The 24,294-nt window shown below is 46.9% G+C and overlaps 1 protein-coding gene across 2 annotated transcripts in view; it reads left to right on the forward strand.

Moving 5' to 3' along the window:
• CCDC63 (coiled-coil domain containing 63) overlaps nt 1-24,294 on the forward strand; it is a 60,759-nt gene that overhangs the window by 8,869 nt on the left and 27,596 nt on the right. For both annotated transcript variants that reach the window (XM_055237175.1, XM_063614483.1), the window contains exons 4-6: nt 2,691-2,880; nt 17,897-18,016; nt 23,940-24,121. In XM_055237175.1, the coding sequence (XP_055093150.1) occupies nt 2,691-2,880; nt 17,897-18,016; nt 23,940-24,121 (492 nt within the window). The remainder of the gene's footprint in view (nt 1-2,690; nt 2,881-17,896; nt 18,017-23,939; nt 24,122-24,294) is intronic.

Consider the following 24,294-nt stretch of genomic DNA (forward strand, 5'->3'; position numbering starts at 1 on the left):
CCAAGTTTAGGTTCTTCAGAATGTAACACCTATACAGTATTTAAGGAGGCACTTTTCCCCAGCACCAACCCTGGCTTACAACATCCAGGGAGTAACTTAAGGTTTTGGGATACTTCACTCCGTTTACACCAGTCTTGGCCCTGCCTGCAAGACAGACACACCTTCCTTTTGCTTTTACCAACCCTCCCTGAAAACCTTTTTTTTTCTTTTTTTTTTTGAGATGGAGTCTTTATCTGTTGCTCGAGCTGTAGTGCAGTGGTGCAAATTTGCCTCACTGCAACCTCTGCCTTCCAGGTTCAAGCGATTCTCCTGCCTCAGCCTCCTGAGTAGCTAGGACTACAGGCGCCCACCACCAGGCCTGGCTAATTTTTGTATTTTTAGTAGAGAAAGGATTTCGACATGTTGTCTAGGCTGGTCTTGAACTCCTGACCTCAGGTGATCTGCCTACCTCGGCCTCCCAAAGTGCTGGGATTACAGGCATGAGCCACGGCACCCTGAAAACCTAACTCTTGTAGAGTATTATACTCTCTTTTTTCTCTCCACCTTAACAAAGACATTCACCCCCGCTTCCCCCGCCCGCCTCCTTCCAGGAGGGGCTCAAGCAGGGCAGAAGAGTCCCCAGGCCGGTTGAGAAGATGGCAGGTCACTATTTACATTTGTAATTAATTAAAAAAAATAAAATAATATTTAGTTCTGCTGAAATAGCCGCATTTCAAGTGCTCAATAATCACTTGTGCCTAAGTGGATACTATGGGCCCCTCAGATAGAGAACATTTCCATCACTGCAGAACGTCCTATTAGAATGGGATCTACAAACTACAGCCAAATCTGGCTGGCAGCTGGTTTTTGTAATTAAATCTCTATTGGCACACAGCCATGCCTATTGGTTCACTTTTTGGCCGGTTTGCCAACTCCTGTCCTAGGACATTTTCTTTTCTTTCTTTTTTTTTTTGAGACAGGGTCTCACTGTGTGTCTCCCAGGCTGGAATGCAGTGCCACGATCTTAGCTCACTGCATCCTCTGCCTCCTGGGCTCAAGCAGTCCTCTGACCTCGGCTACTTTTAATATTTTCTGTAGAGACAGGGCCTCACTATGTTGTCCAGGCTGGTCACAAACCCCTGAGTTCAAGCAATCCTCCCGCCTTGGCCTCCCGAAGTGCTGACATTACAGGAGTGAGCCACTGCGCCAGGCCTGTAGGAACATTCTTTTTTGTTTGTTTGTTTTTGTATTGTTGAGATGGAGTCTTGCTCTGTCGCCCAGGCTGGAGTGCAGTGGTGTAATCTCAACTCACTGCAACCTCCGCCTCCCGGATTTAAGCAATTCTCTGCCTCAGCCTCCCGAGTAGCTGGGATTACAGGTGCCCACCACCACCCCTGGCTAATTTTTTGTATTTTTAGTAGAGATGGGGTTTCACCATCTTAGCCAGGCTGGTCTCAAACTCCTGACCTCATGATCCACTGGCCTCGGCCTCCCAAAGTGCTGGGATTACAGGCATAAGCAACTGTGCCGGGCCTGTCCGGGCCTGTAGAACTTTCTTTACTGTTCTATAGCAGTGTGTCCAAAACTTTTCAAGCATCTGGACACTCGATCTTGTAATGAAGCAGATTCTTATCCAATTGGTCCCAGGTTGGGCACCTGAAATTCTGCATTTCTCCAAGTTTCCAAAGGACATTCATGCTACTGATCCGCAAACCACATTGGGGAGTGGGTGTCGGTCTCCAGACTGCCAGAAACTCAGCCTCTGTGCCATTTCCCCTTGTTCTATTGTGCAGTCTTTCAAGCTTCCTTTGCTGTTTTCCAAATCCCCCTGTTTTCCCACATCCCAGTAGACATTTCATCATTAGCACCCTAAGGAGAGAAACTGGTGGAGCTTAGAGGCTATTATGCATCCCTGTGTTGATGCAAACTTGAAAAATCCTGCCTGGCCAGGCACGGTGGCTCATGCCTGTAATCTCAGCACTTTGGGAGGCCGAGGCAAGTGGATCACATGAGGCCAGTAGTTCAAGACCAGCCTGGACAACATGGCAAAACCTGTCTCTCCTAAAAATACAAAAAGTAACTGGGCATGGTGGCATGTGGCTGTAGTCCCAGCTACTCGGGAGGCTGAGGCAGGAGAATCACTTGAACCTGGAAGGTGGAGGTTGCAGTGAGCCGAGATCATGCCACTGCACTCCAGGCTGGGCAACAGAGCGAGACTCTGTCTCAAAATATAAAATAAAATAAAATAATAAAATAAAATAAAATATAAAATAAAATAATGAAATGAAATGAAATAAATGAAATGAAATCCTGCCCGATGGTTTGCTCCTCATTACTGGAGATAATTGGCAGTGAAGTCCGGAAAGATGGTTGGCAGAATCAGACAGGTGCCAGGGAGTTGCTGGCAAAGGAGAACTTGGGGGCTTCCTCCATGTCTGGGTAATGGGTTTTGACAGGCACAGCTGCAAATTGTTGCCTAGGGAAAATACCCACCTCAGAGAAGGCGGGGCAGCAGGAAATCATGGTGAACCGGGTCTCAGGTGATCAGGCTTCCAGACCTGGATCTGAGACCCTGGACACGTCCCTTTTGCCTGCTTGCTCAGGTGGGAAGTTCCTCTCTCCCAGTCTCCTTGCAGGGCTGATGTGCCTGGAGTGCTCCGTCAAGTTAAACTCTGGGGTTCGGGGTTAATCATGGGCTGCTTTTCCAACAGCAAGGAGATCAAGACCCTGAAGGCAGAGCAGGATGAGATCACCCTACTGTTGAGTCTCATGAAATCCTCAAGGAACATGAATCGGAGTGAGAAGAACTACATGGAGCTGTGTCTCCTGCTGCAAACCAAGGAGGACTACGAGGCCCTGATTAAATCCCTGAAAGTGCTGTTGGCTGAACTGGATGAGAAGGTGTGGTCTTTCTCTTAAAGGGTTAACCAGAACACAGAGCAAAGGGGAGGAGTTGGGGTGCATATTCATGATGCCTTAGGCCAGACCCTACACCACTGTATCACTGTATCTCCTCTGGACAGCACACTGAATGTGACTGCTGCTATTGTCTTGCTACCCTTAAGACCTTTGGGCTCTAGTACCCAGGCTCAGCCATACCAATCCATCCCTCCGCCGTGCTCCCCAGCGCCACCCGCTGCACCTTGAATAAACCCCCACAGCTGCACCCTATCAGTTAGGAGAGGCTTGGTTATGCTGCAGGAATAAATGCCACCCACTCACGCATTCTTAGTGGTTTAAAACTTTAAGGTTTATTCCTTGTTGATGCTATGTAACTGTTGTGGGTTGGCTAAGAGCCTTTATATCTTCTCACACTGGGACTAGGCTGAAGGAATAGCCACCATCTTGAACATTGCCAGGTATTATGAGAAAGAAAGAGTTCTAGAGGGTTTCATGCTGGCAACTGAATGTTCCAGTCTGGAAGTGAAACATGTCACTTCTTTTTTTTTTGAAACAGAGTCTTGCTCTGTTGCCCAGGCTGGAATGCAGTGGTGCAATCTCGGCTCACTGCAACCTCTGCTTCCTGGGTTCAAGCGATTCTCATGCCTCAGCCACCTGAGTAGCTGGGATTATAGGCGTGCACCACCATGCTGGCTAATTTTTGTATTTTTGGTAGAGACAGGGTTTCACCATGTTGGCCAGGCTGGTCTCAAACTCCTGACGTCAAATGATCTGCCTGCCTCAGCCTCCCAAAGTGCTGAGATTACAGGCGTGAGCCACCGCACCTGGCTGAAACACGTCACTTCTGCTCATGACCCAGGGGCTCAAAATAGTTGTGTTTTCTAATTATGGTAACAATAAAATAAAATAAATAAAATAAAATAAAATAAAATAAAATGCAAGAGAAAATAGTCATGTATGTGATCCTACCCATCCACAGAGGGGTCCGGGAAGGGCCACCCTCTCATTATATGGAAGGCAAAGAGCTGGAAGTATTTGCAGGACAGCATTAATGGTCATGCCCCTTACCCTGGCTTGAAAGGCCCTGCGTGATCTAGCCCCTGCCTACCCCTTGGCCCACCTCAGGGCCTTTGCTTATGCTCCCCCACTCCCACCCCTTCCCCCACTCCCGCTTGTCCTTCAGGTCTCAACTTAAATGTGTCTTTCTCAGGGAGGCCTTTTCTGTGCCCCCTCTCCAGTTTATACCTCCCTGTGTCAGTCAGGTTCTGGCTGGAACACAGAGCACCCCCAGCGAGGTACTTTGAGAAGAGTTTAATGCAGGAACCATTTACAAGGGTGTGGGCATGAGTAGGGACGTTGAAACACTAGGGTTTGCAACAGCGGGGGAGGGGGCAGTGGTCTGGAACCTGGAGAGCCTGGGGCAAGCCAGGGGAAATGGCTCCTCTTTCTTCCAACCCTCTGATCCTCAGTGCCAGGGAGCCCCTCAGGGATGCAGCCAGGTCAGCCTGTTGGGGCACAGAGCAGTGGGTCTGGGGGGCAAGTGGGGGATCCCATGGCTCCCCACAGTACCCCCTTCATAGCTCTTCTCACCATTGTCATTATGCCTTAACCTGGTGTTTAACGGCTCCCTAAGCAGCCTGACAGCTTCACAAGGGTGAGGACCACGTCTGTTTTGTTCCCCACGGTGCCACCCCTGCCCCCAACCCTGTGCCTGTCCCAGTGTCCCGCTCACAGTAGATCCTCAGTAAACATTTACTATTTCTATTATAGTATTAATTAATTGCTATAAAGAAATGGCTGAAACAGGTAATTTATTTATTTTTAAATATTTATTTATTTATTTATTTATTTACTTTTGAGACAGAGTTTCATTCCTGTCTCCCAGGCTGGAGTGCAGTGGCACGATCTTGGTTCACTGCAGCCTCTGCCTCCCAGGCTCAAGCAATTCTCCTGCTTCAGTCTCCCGTGTAGCTGGGATTACAGGCATGCACCCCCACGCCCAGCTAATTTTGTAATTTTAGTACAGACAGGGTTTCACCATGTTGCCCAGGCTGGTCTCGAACTCCTGACCTCAGGTGATCCACCCACCTCGGCCTCCCAAAGTGCTGGGATGACAGATGTGAGCCACGGCATGCAGCCAAGACAGGAAGTTTATAAAGAAAAGAGGTTTACCTACCTTCCTTCCTTCCTTCCTTCCTTCAGCAGCCAAGACAGGAAGTTTATAAAGAAAAGAGGTTTTCCTTCCTTCCTTCCTTCCCTCCTTCCCTCCCTCCCTCCCTCCCTCCCTTCCTTCCTTCCTTCCTTCCTTCCTTCCTTCCTTCCTTCCTTCCTTCCTTTATTGACATGGCCTCCCTCTGTTGCCCAGGCTGGAGTGTAGTGGCGTGATCTCGGCTCACTGCAACCTCCCTGCCTCGGGCTCTCGTGATTCTCCTGCCTCAGCCTGCCGAGTGCCTGGGATTGCAGGCATGCGCCGCCACGCCTGGCTGGTTTTTGTATTTTTGGTGGAGACGGGGTTTCGCCATGTTGGCCAGGCTGGTCTCCAACTCCTGACCTCGAGTGATCTGCCCGCCTCGGCCTCCCGAAGTGCTGGGATTACAGACGGAGTCTCACTCACTCAATGCTCAATGTTGCCCAGGGTGGAATGCAGTGGCATGATCTCGGCTCGCTACAACCTCCACCTCCCAGCCGCCTGCCTGGGCCTCCTAAAGTGCTGAGATTACAGCCTCTGCCCAGCCGCCACCCCGTCCAGGAAGTGAGGAGCGCCTCTGCCCAGCCGCCAACCTGTCTGGGATGTGAGGAGCGTGTCTGCCCGGCCGCCACCCCGTCTGGGAAGTGAGGAGCGCCTCTGCCCGGCCGCCCTGTCTGGGATGTGAGGAGTGCCTCTGCCCAGCCGCCACCCCGTCTAGGAAGTGAGGAGCGACTCTGCCTGGCCGCCCATCTGGGAAGTGAGGAGCGCCTCTGCCTTGCCGCCCCGTCTGGGAAGTGAGGAGCACCTCTGCCCGGCCGCCCATTGTCTGGGAAGTGAGGAGCGCCTCTGCCCGGCCGTCCAGTCTGGGATGTGAGAAGCGCCTCTGCCCGGCCGCCGCCCTGTCTGGGAAGTGAGGAGCGTCTCTGCTTAGCCACCCCGTCTGGGAAGTGAAGAGCGTCTCTGCCTGGCCGCCCCGTCTGGGATGTGAGGAGAGTCTCTGGAGCGCCTCTGCCCGGCAGCCCCATCTGGGAAGTGAGGAGCGCCTCTGCCTGGCCGCTGTGCAACCCTCCAAGTGTGAAGTGACAGCCTTTCTGCAGGTGTACCCAACAGCTCCGAAGAGACAGCGACCATCGAGAACGGGCCATGATGACGATGGCGGTTTTGTTGAAAAGAAAAGGGGGAAATGTGGGGAAAAGAAAGAGAGATCAGATTGTTACTGTGTCTGTGTAGAAAGAAGTAGATGTAGGAGACTCCATTTTGTTCTGTACTAAGAAAAATTCTTCTGCCTTGGGATGATGTTAATCTATAACCATACCCCCAACCCCGTGCTCTATGGAACATGTGCTGTGTCAACTCAGGGTTAAATGGATTAAGGGCTGTGCAAGATGTGATTTGTTAAACAGATGCTTGAAGGCAGCATGCTCGTTAAGAGTCATCACCACTCCCTAATCTCAAGTACCCAGGGACACAAACACTGCGGAAGGCCACAGGGATCTCTGCCTAGGAAAGCCAGAGACCACTGCTCACGTGTTTATCTGCTGACCTTCTCTCCACTATTATCCTATGACCCTGCCACATCCTCCTCTCCGAGAAACACCCAAGAATGATCAATAAATACTAAGGAAAAAAAAAAAACTTTCTCCCAGCACAGTATGTAACATTTCTTCTTTTTCAGCAAAACGTCGAACCTTCTCTTTGTTCTTCAGACATACCAAAGATCACCCAGATTGTATATGTGACTCACATGGCAATTCTTTCTTCCCAAATAAAACATTAAATTTAAAAAAAAAAAAGGAAAGAGGTTTAATTGGCTCACAGTTCTGCAGGCTATACAGGAAGCATAGCAGCTTCTGCTTCTGGGGAGGCCTCAGGAAACTTATAAATCATGGTGGAAGGCAAAGGGGGAGCAGGCACGTTACATGGCCGGAGCAGGAGGAAGAGAGAGACGGGGGAGGTGCCACACACTTTTAAAAAACCAAATCTCATGAGATTTCACTATGGCCAAGACAATACCAAGAGGGATGGTGCCAAACCATTCATGAAAAACCGCCCCCCACCATCCCATTGTCTCCCCCAGGCCCCTCCTCCCACACTGAGGATTACGATTCAACATGAGATTAGGGAGGGACACAGAGCCAAACCAGATCACTGCGGAATGAATCTGGAAATCTCTTCACATCTTTTGTCTGCTTCAAACCCTTCAGAAAGTTCCTGTTGTTCTTTCCATAAAGGCCCATCTCCCCAATGGGGCTGCATTAGCTCTGCCTGCCTCTCTCACCTCCTCCCCTGCCCTCACCTGCTCTGTGTTCCACCCACAGAGGCCTTCTTCATGTCCTTTGAGCCCACGGTGCTGTATCTCACTCCAGGATTTTGCATGTGCTGTTCCCTCTGCCTGGAGTGCCTTTCCCTGTCCTCTTTGCTTGGAGACCTCTTATTTCTCACTTAGGTCTCAGCTCAAATGCTGTTTCTTTTTTTTTGAAATGGAGTCTCACTCTGTCATCCAGGTTGGAGTGCAGTGGTGCGATCTCAGCTCACTGCAACCTCCACTTCCTGGGTTCAAGCGATTCTCCTGCCTCAGCCTCCAGGGTAGTTGGGACTACAGGTGCCTGGCTATTTTTTTTTTTTTTTGTACTTTTAGTAGAGATGGGTTTTCACCGTGTTGGCCAGGCTGGCCTCGAGCTCCTGACCTCAAGTGATCTGCCCTCCTCCGCCTCCCAAGTGCTGGGATTACAGGTGTGAGCCACTGCACCCAGCCTCAAATGCTATTTCTGCTGGGATGTCATCCCTTCATCTTTCCCCACTAGATGCCCCTACTGTGTGTGCCCAAAATACCTTGTGTCTCCCGTCGCCTAGGGCTTGACACCCCCGTCGTGGCTTGTTTCCAGTCCTAGATTGTAAGTTCTCAGAGGGCAGAGACCCTCTGTCTTGATTATTATCATCACCCACCCCTGCTGTCTGGCAGCAGAGCAGGTGTTTAATAAACACTGGTGAATGAATAAATAACTGAAACATGACAAAGGAGGCAGTAAAGGGAATAAAGAGAAAAACTGAAGAAGAGCTAGGGCCATGGGTCTTTAGAAGCATTAGGAAAAGGCAACACAGTGTGGGGTCCTCAGAAATTTCTGGGGCTCACTGCCCAGTGCAAACTATCTTTGCCCAATTTCATTCTAGGGTGACAGGTCCCAGAATCCCTTCCTCCCATGCCCACCCTCGATGGGCAAAGCCTCATCCTCACAGAAGGTCACTGGAGGTGGGGACCTCCCCAGGCCCTACCTGGCCTTCCTCGCAAAATAGTTAATAAGCCGATGGGAAGACGGCATCTTGCTTAGGGAATACAATTCTCCACCAGCCGTTGCCTTGGAGAATGTCTCTCGCTGGGCAGAGGCTGAATGACTCCCAGCATCAAAAAAGCAGCATCTGACATAAAGACTCCAAAGGAAATCCAACTCTGAATGTACTCATGAGAGCCACCAGGAAATGCTGATGCCGCAGCTTCCCTTGACAGAGAGCCGGAGCTGGAGGACTGCAGACCCAACTCTAGTGGGGGCGGGCCTGCCTTCAGAGCAGGTGATGGCACAGTCTGGAGATTCCGCCCTTGTGGATATGAAAACAGATTGGTTATTTTCTTTCTTTTCTTTATCTTTTTCTTTTCTTTTGAGACCATCTCACTCTGTCACCAAGGCTGGAGTGCAGTGGTGTGATCTCGGCTCACTGCAACATCCACCTCTAGGGTTCAAGCAATCCTGCCGCCTCAGCCTCCCGAGTAGCTGAGATTACAGGCACCCATCACCATGCCTGGTTAATTTTTGTATTTTTAGTAGAGATGGAGTTTCACCATGTTGGCCAGGCTGGTCTCGAACCCTTGACCTCAGGTGATCCACCCACCTTGGCCTCCCAAAGTGCTGGGATTACAGGCATGCCACCGCACCCACCTGTTTGTTGTATTTCATTAGTGAGTTAGTGAGGGTTTGCACTGAGGCCCAGCTGTTTGTTTTATTTCATTGGTGAGTTAGTGAGGGTTTGCACTGAGGCCCAGCTGTTTGTTTTATTTCATTGGTGAGTTAGTGAGGGTTTGCACTGGGGGCACTGCCTGTGCGCGGAACAGAAGGGACACCAAAGTAGAGCGGGGGGCCTGACTCCACCGTGTGTGTCGGGGCAGGTGAAGCCCTTTAGTCTTGCTTTGAGTGACGTGTGTGTGTGTGTGTGTGTGTGTGTGTGTGTGTTACAGCTGAAGTCCAAACCACAGCTAGTATCCATCATAAATAGTATTCATATGCCTCACCAGTTTGTGTGAAACCCAACAGTTCCCTTGACACCTGATCATCCAAGCTGCCACTCGCATGATGTACCAGTGAGGAAAGGTTGGGCTGCAAGTAACAGAATTCTCAAGTGGTAGTAATTGAGAGGGTAGAGGTTTGTTGTTATCATGTTGTTATCACATAACAAAATATCTGACTGGAAATAGGCTACCCAGGGATTTTTTTTTTTTTTTTTTGAGACAGAATCTTGCTCTTTTGCCCAGGCTGGAGTGCAGTGGCACAATCTCGGCTCACTGCAACCTTTGCCTCTCGGGTTCAAGCAGTTCTCCTGCCTCAGCCTCCCTAGTAGTTGCGATTACAGACACGTGCCACCATGCCTGGCTAATTTTTGTATTTTTAGTAAAGATGGGGTTTCACCATGTTAGCCAGGCTGGTATTGAACTCCTGACCTCAAGTGATCTGCCCACCTCAGCCTCCTAAAGTTCAGGGATTACAGGTATGAGCCACCATGTCCAGCCTCCAGGGATGGTTTAGCATCTCTGCAATGATGGTTTGTCTTTTTCTCTCTGATCCTCTTTACTGGTCTGCTCCTCATGGTCACAAGGTGGCTGCCAAAGCATAGCTGGCATCAGCTTCTGCCATAGCCACATTCATCCTCCCAGAACCACATTCAAAGACATGAAGATGAGATGGAAGAGAGTATTTCACAAAATCCCTCTGGCAGATTTCCCTTCATCAGCCATGGCGGGCGTATATGCCCATTTCAATGTCAATCACTGACAAAGGGAAGTAGAATTTCCAGAACTGGCTTTGAGTAGACCAGGGGTAGCAAATTACAGGCCAAGGGCCAAATCTGGCCTATCTGTTTATAGTCTTCCAGCAAAGAATGGCTTTGACATTTTAAATGATTGTATGAGTACCTGGTTATAACCTCTTAGTCCTTGGAGCTTAAAATATTTACCATCTGGCCCTTTAAGAAAAGTTTTCTGAGTCCTACACAGTTGCACCTGTGGTCCCAATTACTGGGGAGGCTGAAGCAGGAAGATCTTTGAGCCCAGGAGTTTGAGACCAGTCTGGGCAACATAGCAAGACCCTGTCTTAAAAAAAAAAGAGACTAGGCGTCGTGACTCATGCCTGTAATCCCAGCACTTTGGGAGACTGAGGTGGGAGGATCTCCTGAGGTCAGGAGTTCGGAACAGACCAGCCTGGCCAACATGGTAAAAACCCCGTCTCTGCTAAAAACACAAAAATTAGCTGGGCATATGGTGGTGCATACCTGTGATCCCAGCTACTTGGGAGGCTGAGGCAGGAGAATCACTTGAACCCAAGAGGCAGGGGTTGCAGTGAGCCAAGATCACGCCACTGCACTCCAGCCTGGGCAATACAGTGAGACTCCGTCTCAAAAAAAGGAAAATAAAATAAAATGTTTTCCACTTGGCTTAGACCAATTATGCTGTATCCCCTGGAGCTGGAGTGGAGGCCACCTTCCCTGATAGGTGACTGGTAATAAGGAAATGTTTTGTCTCATATGACAGGAAGTGCAAAAGTAAGGCAAGCTCCAGGGTTGATTGGTTGAGCAGCTCAATTTTGCTGTCAGCTGTGTTGGGTGTTATCCTTTAGCTGGGGCAAGATGGGAGCAGCAATTCCAGGCACCACACCCAAACTGACATTACCTTCAGGAGATGTACCCTCTCCTCCAATAACTCTTTTTTAGGAATGAGAAGACTTTTTCTAGAAGCTTCCTTAGCAGACATCCCTTCCCAATAGAGAGGCCCCAGCTAGTTTAGTCCTGCTCACTCTGGAATCAATACATCGCAGGCAGAGGGGGTAGAATTCTCATGGTGGCCTTGGATATGGGAGGAACGGATGTGGGGAGCCACCACCCACTGTGTCTACCGCAGTCCTGGGTGTCACCTCTGCCAGCTTTCTGGTTCTGGGTCACTCTTCTGTCTTCCACTGGGCACTTCTTGCTGCTTAAAATCCATCTTTCATCAGAGCGCTGTGGTTCCATGACTCTAAATGTGGATGTAGACCAAGGATCTCAAACTAGTAGATCTCAGGATGGATTAAGCCTGGTGACATAAAGGCTTTGGCCCATTTATTGTTTAAGATTTAATTAGTTGACAACATGCTAATAATTAATAGATGTTCAGCGTATACCAAAAAAAAAAAAAAGAAGAAAAAGAAGAGACAAAGAAAAAATAAAAAAAATTGAGAGATTTCATAAAGAAATAAGATTTCTGGCTTTAGAAACCAAAATATCTGGTGATATCAGGCCTGAATTTTCATAGAACTACCGTTAACTAAATAGTGTTGTGGGTGACACTGACAACTGTTGCCCTATTCTCTACTTTTTCTTCTCTAACAGATTTCTGACTTTGTTCAAGCTGGTCTTGTGCCCAGCTAAAATGCTCCTCCCATCTTCCCTTGCAGCTAAGGGTGGACAGTGAGTTTTAAGAGGAAGTCTGTTGGGGTTTCTGGGAAAGTCTTGCTTTCCAGATAGATGACCTACCTCTTCATCCGTATTGCATCTTCTACTTTCCTCCCTAGAATATGACCGTGAAGGTCAGTGCAATGGCAGCCATCTTTTAACAATAAGGGAACAGTCAGGTGAATTTACAGAGATCTTGTCCTTACTTCTTTGAGCTATGGAACTTAGCTCAGCAACTTTTTTCTTTTCTTTCTTTCTTTCTTTTTTTTTTTTTTTTTTTTGTGAGACAGTTTCCCTCTGTCACCCAGGCTGGAGTGCTGCAGTGGTGCATCCTCAGCTTACTGCAACCTCCGCCTCCCAAGTTCAAGCAATTCTCGTGCCTCAGCCTCCCAAGTAGCTGGGATTACAGATGTGCACCACCATGCCCAGCTAGTTTTTGTATTTTTAGTAGAGATGGGGTTTTACCATGTTAGCCAGGCTTGTCTTGAACTTCTGACCTCAGGTGATCCACCTGTCTCGGCCTCCCAAAGTGCTGGGATTACAGGCAGCAGCAACTTGTTATGAGAAAAAGATAAACCGTAATTTGCTTAAGCCACTCTTTAGTTGGGCTTTCTGTAACTTACATTTTTTCTTAACTGATAACAAGCTGGTGCCCCTTAAGATAGGGTGCACACGTTCTAGTTTGCTATCATCTCTGCCATCCTGTCATGTCTATTTGCTGGCCCACTTTACTTTTTTATGCCACCCTCCTGCCCACATTTTGCAGCCCACTAGTGTAGATTTTTCTCTCAGCTTCCCATGATGATAGCTGAGACTGTGCTGTGTAGACTTTCTGAAGACCTGGGGATAGCCAAAGGGAATTAAAACTCAAGGATGCTAACACGGAATCCCAAAAACTCAGGGATGCTAACACGGAATCCCAGACGCAACTGCTTGCAGAATTCACCAGCCAGGCTCGCACAGGGCCCCTGATTCCCAGCTGGAGGCTGACAAACTTTATATTTCACAACACTGAGCACTTAAACCTTCCTAATCTAGAACTTCTCAATTCCAGAATAGGAACTGAGCTTTAGACTATCCTCATCAAGCCACCATCTCGACACAAACAGGAATAAACCAAGTTGCTTTGAATGTCATTGTCCTCTTCATTCCCTGTTGCCTTTACCTACCAGGGTTCCAAAAAGACATCCCAGAGCTTAGTCTCAGCCCAGCCTTTAAGAAGAGAATGTGCCTCTGTTGTGCTTAGGATCTGGTACTTACTAGTCTTGAAGGGCACTCTTCTTCAGGTACTAGTTCTGAAACTTCTCTAAGGCCTTCTGGGACTTAGCATTAGCCATCTGCTTCTAGATGGGGTTAAATATTGGGGTGGGGTTAAATATCTGAAACTTCTCTAAGGCCTTGTGGGACTTAGCATTAGCCATCTGCTTCTAGATGGGGTTAAATATTGATAATGAAGATATTTGGGTGTGGGCTAAGGCTGCATCCTGGGCTGGTTATGCACACTGCTAGCAGTGTGTTCAAATGCCTCATATGAGAAACTATGGAGTGAAGTTTCCAGGACAGTGGCTGGGGAGTGTTTGGGTCTGGAGAACTGGGCTGGCATTACAAGGGTATAGGGAGACACTAACATTTTTTCCTGCCAGCTATGGCAGGGTAGATTTCACTTATTTGAAGTCAGAGTCAATTATCCTAATGAGTAAAGTGGATGGTGTGTCAGGAATGCTTTTGGCTGCAAGTAACATAATACCCAACCAAGAGAGGCTTTGACCAAAAGGACATTTATTTATCAATTATTTTTAATAAGCTTTTTATTTTGGCATACTTTAAAATTTACAGAATGTTTACAAAGATAATATAGTTCTCACATGTCCTTCACCCGGCTCCCCCAATGTAAACATTGTACATTACCGTGGGACATTTGTCAAAACTAAGCAATGAATGTTGATATGTTACTATCAACTGAACTCCAGTTTTTATTGGAGTTTCTTTTTTTGAGATGGAGTTTTGCTCTTGTCACCCAGGCTGGAGTGCAATGGCATGATCTCAGCTCACTGCAACCTCCACCTCCCAGGATGGAGCAATTCTCTTTCCTTAACCTCCTGAGTAGCTGGAATTACAGGCGCCCACCACCATGCCTGGCTAATTTTTCTATTTCTAGTAGAGATGGGGTTTCACCATGTTGGCCAGGCTGGTCTCAAACTCCTGACCTCTGGTGATCCACCCGCCTTGGCCTCCCAGTGTGTTGGGATTACAGGCATGAGGCACAGCACCTGGCCCTTTATTGGGATTTCACTAGTGTTTTCCATTCATGTCCTTTTACTGTCCCAGGATCTAATCCAGGGTACCACTTTGCATTTAGTTTACTTATGTTTCACTTAGCAAAAAGTCCTCTGGACATAGGTGGCCTCAGTGTTGTTTCATCTGCTTTAAAAGATTGTGGCAGCCATGCCTTTCCCTGAACCCCAAGGGGATGCATCCCTCCATCCTCTGCTCCATCTGCATTGCCTCAGAGGGAGAGGTGTCCCATTGCCCTTCTACCAGGCCAGACCCCCTCCTGTGTTAGGCCTCCCTCAGTTGCATCCCCCATTATTAGAGAAAGACCTCGCTCCATCAATGACTGCCCTGGTTGCTCTCATTTTCACCTTCTATTTTGTCAAGGTATCACTCCCTTGCCTCTTTTATCTCAAAATAACCTAAAAACTGAGCACAAACGAAACTCAAAACACAACCCACCTACAATCCCAAATTACTGCCAGCTTCCCCCTTTCTAGAAGTTTCTAGAAGGACTTGTCTACATTCCCTGCTTCCCTTTCTTGGGCAGATGTTATTTCCACCTCTGTCCCTGGTGATGGGAAGAAGTCACCTCCACTGAAACCGCTTTCTCTGGGGTCACCAAGGACCTCGACCTCTCTAAGTCCAGTGGCTTTGCCTCGGTTTCCACCCAGAGACTTTGAATCTGTGAATACCAAACTTCCAAGCAGGAAAGGACGTCCCAAATACAGCCCATTTGTGGATGCCTTTAGGACAGTGGTTCTTTTTTTTTTTTTTTGAGACAGAGTCTTGCTGTGTTGCCCAGGCTGGAGTGCAGTGGTGCAATCTCGGCTCACTGCAAGCTCCGCCTCCCAGGTTCACGCCATTCTCCTGCCTCAGCCTCCTGAGCAGCTGGGACGACTGGCGCCCGCCACCACACCTGGCTAATTTTTTGTATTTTTAGTAGAGACGGGGTTTCACCATATTAGCCAGGATGGTCTCGATCTCCTGACCTCATGATCCGCCCGCCTCGACCTCCCAAAGTGCTGGGATTACAGGCGTGAGCCACTGAGCCCAGCCAGGACAGTGGTTCTTAAACCTATCACTCCCCAAAACTGTAACACCCATTTCTTTCCTTCCTTTTTTTTTTTCTTCCTTCCTTCCTTCCTTCCTTCCTTCCTTCCTTCCTTCCTTTCTTCCTTCCTTCCTTCCTTCTTTCCTTCTTTCCTTCCTTCCTTCTTCCTTCCTTCCTTCTCTTTCTCTCTTTCTTTCCCCCTCTTTCTTTACTTCCTTCCTTCCTTCCTCCCTCCCTCCCTCCCTTCCTTTTTTTTTTTTTGAGTGCAGTGGTGCGATCTCCTTCCACTGAGTTGTTAATTACACATGATGAGGTGCACACGTCTTAAGGGTACAGCTCAATGAACTGATACTTAGGTATACAGTCTTGTAATCATCACCAAGATCAAGAGGTAGATTACTGCAGTGTCCAGAAGGCTTCCTTTGTCTCTTTCCACAAACCACCCCCAAGGAACCTCATCCTGATCTCCAGCATCATAACTTTGTTTTGTCTGCATATAGAATTGCATCTAAATCACCTCTTCCAGGATATGCACTTTATAACTGGCTATTTTCATTCAGCATTATGTCTGCCAACACCCTTTTTCAACAGCAAATAATTATCCCTTTACAATCCTGAAATGAAATCCATAAATGATAGAATCTTTTCCCTTTACTTATGCTTTAAAATCAATATGATGCCTTAATTATAAGGAAGAAATAAAAGTTATTTGTACTAAAATGATATTTATTTTGATATGTGAATGTCCTCATCTGACTTACCTAGAACAGGGGCAGCAAACTGTTTCTGCAGGGAACCAGATAGTGAATATTTTGGCCTTGTGGGCCACGTGGTCTCTGTTGCAAGTCCTTAGCTCTGCCTTTGTAGCTTGAGGGCAGCCATAGACAATACATAAATGAATGGGCATGACTGGGTTTCAATAAAACTTTATTGACAAAAACAGGTAGTGGGCCAGATTTGGCCAAGGGCTGGAGTTTGCAGACCCCTGGCCTAAAAACTGCAGTGAGAGGCCTGTATTGATAGGCAGAATCGCCAAGCATTACACACACTGCAGACAGATGCAGGCCGACTGTATCCACAACTCAAAGAACATATTCAGGCTGTGCTGGTGATGCGATTTTCAGATGGTGACCAACTCTTAGTAAAGTTCCAAACAAATCAAAGAATAATCTTCTCTTGATTGATACAGTGACTACAGTCCTGGATAATTCAGTGTCTATTAGAATTGAATGGAAAGTTCTGTGTGTGTACATAGAAAAGATAGTTGTGTTTGTTTGTTTGTTTGCTTTTTTAAGATAGGGTCTTGCTCTGTTCAGGCTGGAGTGCAGTGATGCAATCATGGCTCACTGCAGCTTCAACCTCCCAGACTCAAGTGATCCTCCTGCCTCAGCCTCTCAAGTAGCTGAAACTATAGGTGCATGCCACCATGCCTGACTATTTTTAGATTTTTTTGTAGAGATGGGGGTCTCACTTTGTTGTCCAGGCTGGTCTCAAATTTCTGGGCTCAAGTGATACTCCCACCTTAGCCTCCCAAAATGCTGGCCAAATTTTCTGTACGTAGAATCAAACTATCTTTTTTGATCAGATGTGGAAAAGGAGCTGGGCATGGTGGCTCATGCCTGTAATCCCAGCACTTTGGAATGCTGAGGCGGGTGGATCACTTGAGGCCAGGAGTTTGAAACCAGGCTGGCCAACATGGCGAAACCCCATCTGTACTAAAAATACAAAAAAATTAGACAGGCATGGTGGTGCGTGCCTTTAGTCCCAGTTACTCGAGAGGCTGAGGTAGGAGAATTGCTTGAATCTTGAAGGCGGAGGTTGTGGTGAGCAGAGATTGCGCCACTGCACTCCAGCCTGGGCGACAGAGTGAGACCCTGTCTCAAAAAACGAAAAGAAAGTTTCAAAAGAAAATAAAAGTATAAAGAGGTCTCTCATCTACGTAACGTCCAGAGGGCCACTGGGAAGTCACAAGGATGGAGGATAAGTCTTGGATGCCTGGTGCTATCTCACATGTTGCAGGGTATGTGACCTCTCGTGACCCACCCATTACATGCCACTAGTGCCTTCATCATTGCAAGAGCCGAAAAATCACTTCTCCAAGTTTACACAAGGCCCCTCGGAGGACGATGTCATTTCTGCTGGAAACCATGGTTTTGGGTAGGCAGAATGTATGTCATTGTATATAAATGTCACAGGTGAGTGACATTTACATGCACAGGTGAGAACAAATCTCCAGATTGCTTCATTGTACCCCAAATTGGCTAAGATTAAGTCTAATTGAGGAGGCATCCAAGAGATAAGTTAAAATTCCATTTAGAGGAAAAGAAAGAACATTGCAGTTTTTGTCTGAGCACACTTCAGTTAGTGAACTGTAGAGCCGGTACCCATACAGATGCTATCTGAGCACACTTCAGTTAGTGAACTGTAGAACTGGTACCCATACTGCCGGGTGCGGTGGCTCACGCCTGTAATCCCAGCACTTTTGGAGACTGAGGTGGGTGGATCATGAGGTCAGGAGATCGAGACCATCCTGGCTAACATGGTGAAACCCCGTCTCTACTAAATGTACAAAAAATTAGCTAGGCGTGGTGGCAGGCGCCTGTAGTCCCAGCTACTTGGGAGGTTGAGGCAGGAGAATGGTGTGAACCCGGGAGACGGAGTTTGCAGTGAACCGAGATTGCGCCACTGCACTCCAGCCTGGGTGACAGAGCAAGACTCCGTCTCAAAAAAAAAAAAAAAAAAAAAAAGAACTGGTGCCCATACAGATGCCAACACAGCTAGAATTTCTCTCTCTCTCTCTCTCTCTTTTTCAGATTGTTCAGATGGAAAAAAAAATTGCAAACCAAAAACAGATTTTCACAAAAATGCAGGAGGCCAATAACCCCCGGAAACTGCAGAAACAGATTCACATTTTGGAAACTCGTTTGAATCTCGTATGTAAGGTGTTCTCTGCAGCTCTGCAAACAGCTCTGCCCATGTTTGCTCAGAGCAAAGAATGATGTCTGCCCAGCCATTAGCAGGACATACCCATTTCCCTGGTTGACTCAGGAGCAGGTGAACTAATGGCCACACAGGCCAGGAAGCCTTTAGGATTTACCGTCCACCTTAGCAAATGTGGTTATCTCCTCAAACCCTTACCTGAATCCCCCGACCTATCTGGGATGCCTACTCTTAGTTCTCTGCCTCCAAACTTCCTGTTGGTTTTCAAGAAGCAGCTCAAGTATTACCCATTACCAAAGCAGCATTAGTTAGCCCTTCGTCCTCTGTGACAAGCTGCTCATGCCTCTGTCATAGCCAGTGCCTTTTTGTTGTTGGTGTTGTCTCTGAGAATTAGTAGGCATAGATATGTATAACTTGATAATGGGAAAGGTGACACTGATCACCCTCAATCTACAGTGACTTTTGCATTAAGCAGGGTTCCCTAAATTGCAATCTGGCTTAAGAAAAAAGGGGAATGTGTTTGTCACAGAATTGAAAGATCCAAAGGAGGAAGTGGGGCCTTCAGGCATAGCTGGATCCAGGTGCGCCATACATGTCTTTAGGACATATTCTCTGTCAATCTCTCCTCTGAGTGGATTTCATTTTTGGGTAGCCCCCAGCGTGAACAAATGCTAGGAGAAATGAAACATCTTTTTCCTAAGAGTTTAATCACATATTCTGGGGAGAGTTCCCACTGGGCCAGCTTGGGTCGTGTGCCCATTTCTGAACCAATCAGGGTGGTCAGAAGAATGAAATACATGGGCCTGAGTCACATGGCTACCCTGGGGCCCCTCTCCCCCAAACCCACCCACTGCCACCCCAAGTCAGGGAAGGGCAGCCCTATTCAAAATATGTGGATTAGAGGAGAGGTGGTTCCCCTGGAAAAGCAAAAAGAGTGGAGAAGGAATGATGGACAGGGACAAACCACACATTCCAGTCTGGTTTGTGAAACTGAAGCTCCCACATGAGCTACTAGAGAGAGAAAGTGAATGGATTTGGAAGAAAGCCTGTCATTCCCTCACTAAACAAAGCTGTTAGCTTCCCCCAGACTTTGACCACCAGGCTTTCACCAGGCATGGTGGGAGCTAATTGGATCTGATCACTGTCTGCCTCCCCAAGTTGCTGCTGAAGGACTGGGCAGTGTCTTTTTAATATCCATGCCCAGTGATTTGCAGCTGTGCCTCAGAATTCCCAGGATACGGGTTAAAAATACAGATTTTTGGATCTCCTCAAGATTCACCAAATCAGAAACTCCAGGGCTTAGGTTCGGGCATCTGCACTGTTATTAGCAAACCCAGAGAGACTGAAGGTCCCATTGGTTAAGAATCATAGATTTAATGCCTGGCATGGTGTTTAATGCCTCAGCAAATGTCTGTCGATTGAATGAGTTACTAAATGCATGCATGATTTAATGACAACTTGTCTATAGGTATAATTTTTTTTTTTTCGAGACGGAGTCTCGCTCTGTCACCCAGGCTGGAGTGCAGTGGCACGAGCATGGCTCACTGCAGCCTCAGAGGTCTGCTTTTTTGTTCTAAGTCTATTCAGATGTTCTATTCTTCTCGAGTCAATTTCAGTAGTTTATGTCTTTCTAGGAATTTGTCTATTTCATCTAAATTATGCTAATCTGTTGGAATATAGTTGTTCCTAGTATATCCCTTATACTTTTTCCATAAGATCTGTAGTAATGCTCCTTTTTATATTTCTGAGAGGTCTGTTTTTTGTATCTCAAACTGGTCCCCTCTTCCCTTCATCCCTAACGAGATGTGATTGTGCCTTTTAATAGGTTAGGCAGCTGGCCTGGCATGGTGGCTCACGCCTGTAATCCCAGCACTTTGGGAGGCCAGGGTGTGTTGAGGTCAGGAGTTCAAGACCAGCCTGGCCACCATGGTGAAACCCTGCCTCTACTAAAAATACAAAAAAATAAAAATAAAAATTAGGCACAGTGATGCACACCTGTAGTCCCAGCTATTTCAGAGGCTGAAGCAGGAGAATTGCTTGAATCTAGGAGGCGGAGTTTGCAGTGAGCCGAGATTGTGCCACTGTACTCCAGTCTGGATGACAGAGTGAGAACCTGTCTCAAAAAAAAAAAAAAAAAAGGTTAGGCAGCCATCTCTAAAGGCGATTTTGGGGTCTCAGAGTACCCCATGGTCCTAAATATCCTCCTCCACCTACTCAGTGGGGCCTGAGAGTCCTCCCCATAGGTCCCATAGGTCAGGTCTCTCCCCCCGACAATCGGAGGATAGATATATGCCTATGGTCCTGGAGCAAAATTCACAGTAAAGAGGAAATGACTGGTAACTGATAACTTCCCAAGAGGAAGTGGAGGATGCAAAGATAGAATAAGAATGCTCTGCTCCCAGGGACTCCCCTACCTTGTGTGGTGGCTATGGAGACACTCAGGAACACCCAGAGCTCAGCCTAGCAGAAGCAAGCAAAAAGCCCAGGATGCAACATTTTAGGAGGCTCTCCTGCTCAGGCTTGTGGAAACACAGGGCTGGTACCTGAGAGTGAGTGCCTCCTTAAATCTCAGGCCCCGGTTGCCTCACTTGCTTTACCCCAGTGTTGGCCCTGCAGAAGCCGAATGTTTCTTAGAACATACTTTGAAAACCTCCAATGAAATTAAATCCCCTTCCTGTTAGGAATATTTTTTTGTAGTTGTCTCTTTTCAGTGCTTATGGGAGCACTTCACGTGGTCTTTTAAAAAAACTTAAAAAAATTATTTTATTAAAAAAAATAGACCAGATGTGGTGGCTCACATCTATAATCCAAGCACTTGGGAGGCTGAGGTGGGAGGATCATTTGAGCCCAGGAGTTTGAGACCAGCCTGGGCAACATGGTGAAACTCTGTCTCTACTAAAAATAAAAAAAAAAAATAGCTGAGCATGGTGGCCTGCACCTGTAGTCTTAGCTGCTCGGGAGGCTGAGGTGGGAGGATTGCTTGAGCCTGTGATTGCACCACTTTATTCCAGCCTGGTTGACAGAGTGAAACCCTGTTTCATAAAAATAAAAAATAAATTCTACTGTGTATATTTAAGGTATATAATATATTATTTGATAACATACAGATATTAAAGTGGTTACTATAGTGAAGCAAATTAACATATCTGTTATCTCACGTAGTTACCTATTTTTGTTTTTGTGACAAGAACCTCTAAAATCTGCACATTAGCAGGAATCCCAAATACAGTACTTTTTTTTTTTTTTTTTTTTTTTGAGATGGAGTCTGGCTCTGTCCCCCAGGCTGGGGTGCAGTGGCACGATCTTGGCTCACTACAACCTTCGCCTCCCATGTTCAAGCGATTCTCCTGCCTTAGCCTCCCGAGTAGCTGGGACTACAGGTGTGCGCCACCACACCCAGCTAATTTTTTGTATTTTTAGTAGAGACAGGGTTTCACCATGTTGGTCAGGCTGGTCTCAAACGCCTGACGTCAGGTGATCCACCCATCTTGGCCTCCCAAAGTGTTGCGATTACAGGCATAAGCCACTGCACCTAGCCCCAAATACAGTACAATTAGAGTCCCTGGAGTCCTGATGTTGTACCTTAGGGCTCTAGACTTGCTCATCCTCCATATCTGCTACTTGCTATCCTCTGACCTCCATCTCTCTGCTCCCTTTCCCCCTCACCCCACCTGCCCCGGTAACCACTGTTTTATTCTCTATCTCTGTATATTTGACTTTCTTTCTTTTTTTTTTTTTTTTGAAACTGAGTCTCATGCCGTCACCCAGGCTGGAGTGCAGTGGCGTAATCTCATCTCACTGCAACCTCTACCTCCCAGGTTCAAGCGATTCTCCTGCCTCAGCCTCCCAAGTAGCTGGGGATTACAGATGCCCACCACCATGCCTGGCTAATTTTTGTATTTTTAGTAGAGATGGGGTTTCACCATGTTGGCCAGACTGGTCCAAACTCCCGACCTCAGGTGATCCACCCACCTCAGCCTCCCAAAGTGCTGGGATTACAGGCATGAGCCACTGCACCCAGCCTTGACTTTTTTTTGTTTAGAGTCCACATATAAATGAGATCATGCAATATTTTTCATTCTACATCTGGCTTATTTCATTTAGCATCATGTCCTCCAGTTTCATCCATGTTGTGGCAAATGGCAGAGTCTCCTTTTTTAAGGCTCAGTAATATTTTATTGTGTATATATACACACACACATATATATGTATCCACATATACATACATATACCTATATGCATATATGTATACACACATGTATACATACATATACACATACATATATACACACATATGTATGTGCACATATATATACACCCACACACCCCAATTTCTTGTTTTTAAGACAAAGTCTCACTCTGTTGCCCAGGCTGGAGTGCAGTGGCGTGATCTTGGCTCACTGCAACCTCTGCCTCCCAGGTTTAAATGATTCTCCTGCCTCAGCCTCCCAAGTAGCTGGGATTACAGACACCTGCCATCATGCCTGGCTAATTTTTGTAGTTTTAGTAGAAACGGGGTTTCACCATGTTGGCCAGGCTGGTCTTGAACTCCTGACCTCAGGTGATCCACCTGCCTTGGCCTCCCAAAGTGCTGGGATTACAGGTGTGAGCCACTGCGCCCAGCCCCCCACTTTCTTCATCCATTCATCTGTCAGTGAAAACAGGTTGTTTCCAAATCTTGGCTATTGTGAATAATGCTGCAGTGAATGTGAGACTGCAGATGTCTTTACGAGGTGGTGATTTTATTTCCTTTGGGTGTATGCCCAGGAGAGGGATTGCTGGGTCATATGGTAGTTCTATTTTTAACTTCTTTAGAAACCTTCATCCTTTTATTCCATAATGGCTGCACCAATCTACATTCTCATGAACAGTGTAACCAATCACATCGCCTTTAAAAAAAAAAAACTTTAAAAAAAGCTAAGACAATTTATAAGACATACAGGAAAGTAGAGGGAATAAAATAATGAGCGAATCTATCACTTTGATTTGATAGCTGTTAACGTTTGCTTTATTTGCTTCACCATTTTTCCCCTAAAGTATTTAAAGGTGAATTAAAAGTGTCATGACATTTCGCCCCTGAATACTACAGTTTGCATATTTTAAAATTAAAGTTTTTCTTTCACAGTCATAAGACCAGTATTACACCCTACAAAATGAATAATAGTTCCATAATATTACAAAATACCTAGTCCATATTAACATGTACCTGGTTGGCCCTAAAATGTCTTTTAAAGGTAGATCCAATCAGGGTTCACATAATTGTTAGATCTCTTAAATTTCTTTAATCTAGAATGGTGGCTCTCAGTTGAGGGTGATTTTGCCTCCAAAGGGACGCTGTCCCCAAAAGGAGACACTGTTGGTTATCATAACAGAGTTGGAGGTGAGGGTGCTACCTACATGTACTGGGCATTTAATATGCCACAAAGCATAGGACAGCCCCCTATAGCAAAGAATCATCCAGCCCAAAGTGCCAGTAGTGCTGAGTTTGAGAAACCCTGCATGAAAACAGCCCCACTCCATTTTTTTCGTGCTATCAATTTGTTGAAGAGTCCAAGTCAATTGTCCTGTAGAAAGTTCTATTAATACCTTCTCAGTTTGGCTGATTATTTCCTATGGTGCCATTTAGCTTGTTCCCCTCTCCCCTGTTAATTGCCTACAACTGGAACTTAGGTCTAAAAGTAGTTGAGTAATTTGAAATACAGTAGTAAAAAGGATCCACTAAAGGGCCCTTAGTCGGTTGGTGGGCCACTCAACTGGCTCCAACCAGTTGAGCCTCTTGCCTAGTGCTCCAACCACTCTTCCATGGCCCTTGGGTATGAGGTGGGGCAAAGACCTGACAGCCCTCCAGGTGCCTTCTGGAAGCTTGTCTTACGCCCCAGAAATGAGATCTGTTTTGAAGCATGGCCCTTTCAACAGGTCACTGTTCACTTTGACAAGATGCTGACCACTAATGCCAAGCTCCGGAAGGAGATTGAAGACCTACGATTTGAGAAGGCTGCTTATGACAATGTCTACCAGCAGCTCCAGCACTGCCTGTTGATGCAGAAGAAAACCATGAACTTGGCCATTGAGCAATCTTCTCAGGCCTATCAACAGAGGTGGGCTGGGGATAGGTCCGGGGCAGTGAGGTCTCTTAGCCCCTTGCTGAGCATCTAGCTTCCTACTCTGGGCCACCACTGCCCCTGGTTGTTATGTGTTGGGGAATCTTAAATCATAGTAGTAATAATTCTGAGCACTGACTGTGTGCCAGGCATGATGCTAGGTACTCTGG

Source organism: Symphalangus syndactylus, chromosome 13, assembly GCF_028878055.3.
Source record: "Symphalangus syndactylus isolate Jambi chromosome 13, NHGRI_mSymSyn1-v2.1_pri, whole genome shotgun sequence".
NCBI classification, from domain to species: Eukaryota; Metazoa; Chordata; class Mammalia; order Primates; family Hylobatidae; genus Symphalangus; species Symphalangus syndactylus.